This window comes from Protobothrops mucrosquamatus, unplaced genomic scaffold (genome assembly GCF_001527695.2).
Source record: "Protobothrops mucrosquamatus isolate PMUCROS unplaced genomic scaffold, P.Mucros_1.0 scaffold548, whole genome shotgun sequence".
Classification (NCBI taxonomy): Eukaryota; Metazoa; Chordata; class Lepidosauria; order Squamata; family Viperidae; genus Protobothrops; species Protobothrops mucrosquamatus.
The window spans coordinates 682,801-692,209 of NW_015386852.1; the positions used below are offsets into that span (position 1 = coordinate 682,801).

Genomic DNA, 9,409 nt, shown 5'->3' on the forward strand with positions numbered 1-9,409 from the left:
GATTGGACTAGGTCTCCCTTACTTGTGCATTCATCACAATCAACCCGATTCCTCTGAAGCCACAAAGAATTCCCAGTGGTTCACCACTGAGTGTTCGAGCAGGGACTGTAAAGTGTAATATTATTAAGTAATTGTGTACATAGAAATAACTGAATTTTAGTTGCAGAAGAATGGGCTTATTTGGTTGCGGGATGCAGAAGTTATAATAAACACTACAGACTCATGTCTACCTGACCTACACAGGTAGGCGTCGACTTACAACAGTTCATTTAGTGACCAAAGTTACAATGGCATTGAAAAAAGTGACGTTTTTCCCACTTACGACCATTGCAGCATCCCCATATGTGATCAAAATTCAGATGCTTGGCAACTGACTCATATTTATGACGGTTGCAGTGCCTCGTGATCAGGGTCATGAGATCAGCTTCTGACAGGCAAAGTCAATGGGGAAACCAGATTCACTTAACAGCCATGTAACTAACTTAACCACTGCAGTGATTCACTTAACAACTTCACAACTATTAGATCGTAAAATGGGGCAAAACACACTTCAAAAATGTTTCACTTGGCAACAGAAATTCTGGGGTCAATTGTGGTCGAAAATCAAGAACTACCTGTACTCATTTAAAGGGCCAAGTGGCAGCATAAACCAGCTTGAGCGGCCCATGTCATGCAAAAGCACCATTGGCACCAACACATCTTCTTATATAAATAAAAATGTAAATGTTCGTTTGTTCAAAATCTTAAATCTCCGAAAGTTCTTCACCGATTGCTTTGAAATTTTGACACAACATTGCATTCGAATACGCACATGTTTTTATATACATATACCTACTATTATATAGATGTCACACCTGTGACAGGTAAAAACATGTTTTTTGAAAAACAGCGCCATCTGTTGGACGTAAAAGCAACACACTTCTTTTCCATTTAACCAGACTGAGCCACAGCAACGCGTGGCCGGGTACAGCTAGTATTTAAATAAATGGAGTTCTACTAATTGCTCCACAGAGATGAACACTCTTTGAGATCCTTCCAGATCATACCCACCAATATTATGTCTTCTTACATAAAGATGGATAGTACTGGGTGTGTGACAGTACAATTTTTAAAATCCTCCCTGGAGAAGCTACATCCCAGGATACATCCTCCCAGATAATTACCATTCATAATGACATTAGTGGCCCTCAACACCATTATGTGATTCCCTGGAGTGCAGACAGCATGCTTAAGAACCTATTAGATCTTAGAGGGGCCTCTGTGCCTTCAGGATTGGAGGCTCTCTTCCCCTGCTGAGGAAAGCTGAACTTGAGAAGACCGTAGTAAATATCTCAGCAGAACTAGAAAAGTTGCCGTGTGCTACTGATGTTGCCATGCAGAAGGTGGCAGGAACAGCTGGACACACAGGGAGGGACAACAGATTCGCCTTGGACTATTTGCTGACCTCACAAGGAGATGTTTGTGAACAAGTGAACTCCTCCTGTACATGTGGATAAATAAATGCAATACAGGTAGTCCTCGAGTTATGGCCATAATTGACAGTCGTAAGCCACGACAGTCATAAAGTAGGTCACGTGATCGGACCCTCTTTTGCAATCTTTTTCACAATGGTGGTTAAGTGAAAGTGTTGGTGGTTTAAGCAAACCCATTTTTCGCTATGGATCATTTTTTTGGTGGAAACCAGCAAAAAATAAATTGCAATTACGTGATTGTAAGGTACTACAAACAGCCATAAAAGCAGGGCGGTTGCCAAGTGCCCAAAATGTAGTCATGTGAATGCAGGGAGAAGAAGAGGGGAACATTGATAACTTTGAAACCATGCTCTTTTTTTGGCAGGAGAGTCTGTTGTAAATCGGATTGGTCATAAATCAAGGACTCCTTGTAAGAGCAAAACCAACAATAAATAAGCCATCAAAAGGCCGCCCTTATGCATAATATCTCTCTGATTCAAACACTGGTTGTTGACGGGCCAAGAAAGTCCCAATTTTCATTCTCAACTCTTTCTAGCCCCTGTTGCTAATATATGTTTGTCTCAAGCAGGGCTCTACCTGCTGAAATGCCAACATCTCTTGCCTGCCACAACTGGACAAGGCAGGCCGATGGGTACCGTATTATTGCAATACTGCCTCACAGTATACATTACATTTCTCTTTGGACAAATTAAAAAAAATGGGGGATCCTAGGGGCAAAGTTGAACCTTTTATGTAACAATTTAGTCTATGTAAGTGTTATAGTTTTACATTTCTTTGCATTATTTCAGTCACCTGTATAAGTTGAAACTCTGAATGATTTATCTCTTATCTCCATTTGATGTAAGGTCAGCTATAATGGGACACTAAACCTGTTTGTTCTGCAAATCCACCAAGTCTATTCTTGTTTAACCCCCAAGAAGAGTTAAAGTAAATTAAACTGGGAGCAAATCTCTGTTTCAAATAAACTTCCTGAGCGGTGACTGGCTTTGATTTACAAACTTCCTGTCCTTCCAAGGACTATTTCCTCAAGGAAACCTATATAAGACTTGTTTCAATCACTTTTAACGCTCTCAGCTCTTGCTAGTTAGAAAGCCGCTGATCCCTGCTGGCCAGTTTGATCTTCTGTTATAACTTTGACTTATTGCTCATGGTGAGTTTTTGCCACAATAGGCATTTTATTAGCACTATCTTTCAGTAATTACAGAACAAAACCACAAATTATTTGTAGGAATTCATTTTAAAAGGGTTGTTTAGAATGCATAGCAAACTATGAATGCAAATTCAGAAGATTTCGATAAAATTGGACATATCCTGCTACAGTAAAAAATATGATTTGCCCAAGACAAACTCTTGATTTGCAGAATTTCATATTACAAGTTTGCTTTAAGATTATTTAATTCAATTACTTGGAGCGAATGAAGTTGTGAAATCTCTTTTTTGGAAAAACCATGCTCCAGGAGAACTTCTTCAGTATGTTCTCCTATCAAAGGATCTCTCTTGAATGAAGGTGTAGCTGGAGTTCTGGATAAAAGGGGAGACGGTCTTGGACTTATCTCCTCCTGATCATTTTTAAGAAAGGAACCCCGCTGTTCATTATGGGGATAGGAGGCAACTTCGTCAAAAGTCAGCACTGGGGTCACACAAGCATCAACACCATCAAAAATCTCACACCATTCCGCTTGGGATTTCTTTCTGAAAACATCTGCAAATATCTTCTTCATTTCAGCCCAATCTGAGGAACTCATCTGTGGGGGAAGTTTCTGAAGATCCAGTCCCAAACCTGGAGATTTTAAAAATAAATATACAATCCAATTTAATGAAATGAGTGTTTGCCAGCAAGCTGTACTGAGCAAATAATATGTATTGGGAGCAACAAGAAATATAAGGGAAGACAATTAAAAAGGTAGACTAGGAATATGAGGGGGGAAAATTACAAAATGTTAATGCTTGCTAATACACAAAATCCGCTTACAGTGGTCATGGTGCAGATGTTATTAATCTGACACAAGACTGTTGGCTTAACAAAAACATTACTTCAATATTCAAAATTATTTCAATCATACATATTAATTAACTTGACTCAAACACAAATTTGCTGTGCTTCTCTGGAAAAATGTGGACATACCTACAAGGCCCTTTCTGTAACCATACAATTGCAACCCAAAGCTCTTTTTTATTGTTATTCAAAGCAGGGATAGCAATATATGTAGTCTTTGACGTACGACCACAATTGAGCCCCAAATTTTTGCTACTAAGGGAGACAGTTGTTAAAGCGAGTTTTGCCCCATTTTACGACCTTTCTTGCCACTGTTGTTAAGTGAATCACTCAGTTGTTGAGTTAGTAACACGTTTGTTAAGTGAACCTGGCTACCCCATTGACTTTGCTTGTCAAAGTGATATCACGTGACCCCGGGACACTGTAACTGTCATAAGTATGAGTCACTTGCCAAATGTCTGAGTTCTGATCACGTGACCATAAGGATGCTACGATGGTCGTAACTGTGAAAATTGGTCATAAAGTTATTTTTTTCAGTGCTATTATAACTTTGAACGGTCACTAAATGAGCTGTTGTAAGTCAAGGATTACCTGTACAATAAAAATCATTTCCCACTGATAGCTGGACCAAGAGTAGCCCACAACCCAATAGCTCCTTGTCAAACAGACACCAGCGTATGGCAATGAGAGTAAATTCTTCTGCTCTAAAATGCTTCCACCTCTGCTAGTGGCAATAACTAGGCTGCTTTGGCTTGGAAGCTAAGTAGCTTTGCCCTGGTTAGACGTTGGATGGGAGCCCATCAAACCTGGAAGCTGAAGTTGAAAAACCGCTTCCCTACCAGGCCAAGAAAACTGCATTAAGGTACCAAGAAATCACCGGCAGTCAAATTTGAATCAAATTTCCTTTTTTAAATGCTTTCATAAAACCTACGAGATCCCAGAATGGATTCTCTGGGGCCCTCCTGAACAATAGACAACCCCCTGACTGTAGAAATGAAAGAAGAGACACAATGAGTGTTGCTCCAGCGTTAATCTGCCTCTGGCACCAGGATATTTTTGTCATTGTTACATATCTCTTTGTAGCTTGCTTAATTACTTCTGCATTCCCATAAAACAAATTAATACGTACTACATAGCTTTGTTCTTTAAAACTAATTTGCTGAACTCTTTATTTTGAAGAAAGAAATGGGGGAAAAAAGGTCTCAGCATGTTAGGATTTGAAGGAAAATCAAAAAATGTCAGCTTTTGTTGTTCTGAAGCCTAGCTGCCTAAAGCACAGTAAATAAATGCATGTACATGCCCATTCATTGGCAAATTGCTTTTTAATTAGCCAGGCAATTTCTAAAAGGAGCAATGCATTTAAAAGCAGATTATTTCCCATACAGATACAGAATAACATGAAAGTTACTAAATCACAAGAAAACCCTAGTGTATATAATAAGGTTCTGAGTTCATTTAGCATGTTTATATTTTTCTAAAAGAATTTCCATTTACAAGCAAAAATTTATCCAATATTTCATGTTGCACTGCTTTTAATACAGTTATCCACCATTTATCTGTGGATCTGTTTTCTAAAGGTGGCACAAAGTTTATTTTTTAACAATGCAATTGGAAAGGTAAAGATGAAGTGTGTTTATTAAAAAGATACACAGAAAAATATCAAAATTATTGGGAAAACCTACAGTAACTCAGTTCAGCAGATAAAAACAATTTCTAAAACTCCCACCAGAAGCAACAATATAGCAACAATAAGCTAACTGATTCCTAATTTTAAGTTTCTCCACTGGTGAAATGAAACATTTGCTCTACACCCAACTATGCAGACATGCTGATAACTGTACAAAGATTATTAAAATGTTTTAGAAACACGATGTCAACGCTGCTAACATTGGATGTTCTTGCTTTGACAACATATGGAGATGTAACCTTTTTTTTCTTATACTCTTAGAATTAGATGATATTGGGGGAGGGGGAGGAATGCGATGGGAGTTAGACGTACAATATTGTAATAAGAACTGGTAAGGGATGGCGGAAGAAAGACCTGGGCAGAAAGCCAGCCCTTCAAACTAATTGGAGAATGTGATTTATGACTGTTAGTTGTGGGAGGGAATTGCTCTTTGATCTATGTGCTGAAGGGAGGGGAAGTCAGATTCTGGCTTCGCTTATGTACCTGCCGAAGCTATGCTGCTCAATTAAAGATTCTTTAAGGAAAACAATGCCTCAAAGTTCTTTGAAGAGTTTCATCTTTCGGAACCAGGACACACATGGCATCAGTCCAAAGTCCTTTGCGGTTCTTAAAAGGATTAACTGGTACAGATTAACTTACCTCTGATGAACTGCTCATAAAAATGTGGTTCCAGTGCACCAACCGCCATGAATTTCCCATCCAAGGTCTTGTATGTTTCATAAAAAGGGGCTCCACTGTCCAACAGGTTCTCCCCAGGTGGCCTCTTCCAGAGGCCCATATTTTGAGATTTCCACAGAAAGGAACTTAGGTATGCTACACCTTCTACCTTAAAAGAGACAACACAGAAGCAATTGTGTAACATCGTATGCGAAGATGATGCCAATAGGAAAATATAGCACTGTTCAAATAAATATTCTTTCTTGTGAGTGAAGTAAATGCCCTCATCATTCCTCTTCTTTTCTCAACATGGAGGAAGGTCAAAAACATTAAGATGATGATCATGATGGCATGGCTGCCATCTTGAATTTTTTGACATCCTGTTCCCCCAATGTTTTCCTGAAATTCTAACAGCAAAGTTTGTAATTCTGGCGTATATTCTTTTTCACATCTCCAGTGGGGTTTTTTTTCAATTACTGCCTTTCTATTCTTTAGCTCTCTTCGTCTCCCTCCGTAGCCAATATCCTGCCCTTGATTTTTATTGCCTATATTCCAAAAGTAATTGCCTATGGATCAGCAAAAGCTAAGGACAAACTGTATACAAACGTTATTGCTAAAGGAACGCTACAAAGTCTGATTAAAACATCTTTACAAAAGTTAGAAAACTCTGTAACTGAAGTGTAGATTCTCGGTACAGATATTGATCCTGTATTAATACATGTTAATACAGCAATTTTTCAAGAAAACATGCTCAGTATTATTTCAATATCATAGACAACTTTACCCTTTGCAAGGGGAAGCCATACTTCCATTTTCATTAACTATAGCTCGCAATAGCTCACCAGGAATTCAGGAGAGAACTAGAAGGAGGCAGGCTGGATATGCCAGCCACCTGGATTTGTAAAAATAATAAAGGCAGGATATAAACAAATAAATAAAAATCACACCAAATAAAGCTCAAATGGAATTTGGACCAAGAAAAAGTCTTTAGGGCCGAAGAGGTCGGCTTCCTAAGACAGTTTCTTGGTTCTTCTATAAATAAATACATAATTACCATGCTAACGTCAATGACTTGCCCTTTTCCAGATTTTGTACGTTCATACAAGGCCATGATGATACCCATTGCACACATGACTCCTCCACCAGCAAAATCAGCCAGAAGGTTGATAGGACCATGAGGATTTTCATTTTTTCTGCCAAGTTTAGACAGCACACCTATATACAAGAAATATTCATCTTTAAAAAGTGCCCAGGCAGTTTAGTATCTTTTTCTCTATCCTTTTAAAATGTAAACGGTACTTCCAAGTATGAAATCTGTTGCAATCCAACCTACTGTCTTTTAAATTTAGGTATGTGTTCACAGATAATAGTACACTGACAGGATTCCAAATAATGCTATTTATTGTTGTAGGGTATAATAACAGAATCTTGAAAGACTGAGGAACTTTCTCTCTGTCCCACCTTATACTGAACAACTGCAATTTTTTTTAATGCTTTTTGAGTCTCTGGGACAGTGTAATCATGTTGGCTAAGGAATGCTGAGGCTGAAGTCCACTCATCTTAAAGTTGCCAAGTTTGAAAAACATTGATTCTGATGTCATCCTGTAATAGTGATTAAGGGGTTGGACTGGGCCTGGGTACAAGACCATTTTCAGTTTTGGAAAATCTCTGGGTAACTTTGGGGAAATTACTTCTACTTTCTCTTAGCCCAGCGTAATTCATGGGGTGCTCTTGTAGAGATATTTTGGAGATTCCCATGTAAACAGCCATGAACTCTTGAAAGAAAGATGGGATATATCTGTAGTGAATAAACAAATTGCTTTAGTTTTACTGTGCTGAACTGAGCTTTAGACTTTGCTCAATAACTCACTGTTTTGCAACAGCGAATGAAATATTTATTAATCTACCTAAATATACTCTGGATGGTGTAATCTAGCATGCTGGCTGGGGAATTCTGAAAATTGCAGGCCTCTCATCTTCAAATTAACAAGTTTAAAATAATGAATAGCAATCATGCACATATTCATGAGTTTCAATTATTCACTGGCTTAAAAACATATAAAAATAAAAACAAAACCTTCACCGTATTTTTAACTATGTTAACTGTAACTCTGTATGTTTTAGATATTTAACTTAGAAATTTTCTTTAACGGAAGTTATACAATCACATACCTGACACTGCCAAATAGTTGATATCATGGCCTGCCAGTCTGACATATTTTCCTGATTGGCCAAATCCTGTCAACCTGGCATAGATGAGTCTGGGATTATCTCGAAGGAGGATATCTGGACCAAGACCAAGCTTTTCCATAGCACCTAAAAAGGAAAAGGAAATATCCAACTTCTGTGAAAATTAAAAAATTAGATTGACAAATATGTTGTACACATATTACACACACAGAATGTTGCTAAACGTGAAGGCAGAATTGCCACTTAAGGTCCTGAGGTGGTCCTCAAATTACGACGGCAGTTGGGATCAGACTTTTCATTGCTAAGCAATGCAGTCATAAAATGTGATCTCTTGCTGTTATAACCCAGACACTGCATGGGTCTGTAAGAGAGGACCTCACATGAGTGGAGTCCTAGCCAAGCAAGCTGGCAAAAGAGAACTGCAAGTGGGTGGAGGAGTACCATGGGTAAGTTGGCAAGGACCACAGGCAGGCACTCCTGAATGTGGGAAGGCAAGTGGGTGACACAGACTGGTACTAATTAGCTCAGGCAGTCCAACACAGGCCAATTCAAAGCTTGGGCAGACATGGGGTGCTGTACAGTATGAGATTTCTGGATTCTCGTACACTGTAGTGTAGCTGTTGGAGGGGGAAGTGATGGGAATAACTTTTGGAAGGAACTTGAGACCTTCCCTGCCTGTTTCTCCATTGACTTCGTTTAGGGGAAGCCAGCAAGGAAGGTCACAAATGGCAATCATGTGACTGTGGCTTGCTGTGATTCATAATCAGGAGCCAGGTGCCTGAGCACCCCGGCTGTGACCACCTGACCACAGGCATGCTGCAACGGCTGCAAATTTGCAGCCCCTAAGTTAGTTTTGCTTTTATCACCATTGCCTAAAACAGATGACCGTGGCTAATTTCTGGTTGGTGTCTGGATAGGAGACCACCAGGAAACCCCACAGCTATTGGCTATACTAGGAAGTTTAAAAAAAACATCCTTGAAGAAAGCAATGGCTAACTACCTTCACAATGTTGACAAGAAAATGACATGTATAGACCACCATAGTCATCAGGAGGCAAGTTTGAATTCAAGACCTTTTTCTTGCGATAGGATGGCCTTTCCAACAGAGAGCCAAACACCCCAAAACACTTTACTTTTGTCAGGGAAGAAAATTAAAATAGAAACAGAAAGTGAATTGGGAGGAAAGAAATAAGGAAAATCCAATTGAAATGTAGGGTATGGAGCTATCTTCAGAAGGTGGTTTTTTTTTCCCCTAGCATTTTTCTGCAGGTGCTGGGTCCACTTTTTTCAGATCAACTGAAAGTTGATCCACTGGTTGCAACAGGAATCAACAGACCAGCTTGTCGCCCAAGCCTGACATCATGGACTAAGGGAGAGTGACTTACTCAGGGTCACCAAGCCGGCTTT

At 39.2% G+C, this 9,409-nt stretch overlaps 1 protein-coding gene across 1 annotated transcript in view; it reads right to left on the minus strand.

Moving 5' to 3' along the window:
• Window positions 1-2,632: 2,632 nt before the first annotated feature.
• Window positions 2,633-9,409, minus strand: part of AMACR (alpha-methylacyl-CoA racemase) — an 8,539-nt gene continuing 1,762 nt past the window's right edge. The window contains exons 2-5 of the mRNA XM_015817025.1: window positions 7,985-8,128; window positions 6,867-7,027; window positions 5,795-5,981; window positions 2,633-3,252 (exon numbers count right to left, since the gene is read on the minus strand). Coding sequence (XP_015672511.1) covers window positions 2,843-3,252; window positions 5,795-5,981; window positions 6,867-7,027; window positions 7,985-8,128 — 902 coding nt within the window. The 3' untranslated portion in view covers window positions 2,633-2,842. The remainder of the gene's footprint in view (window positions 3,253-5,794; window positions 5,982-6,866; window positions 7,028-7,984; window positions 8,129-9,409) is intronic.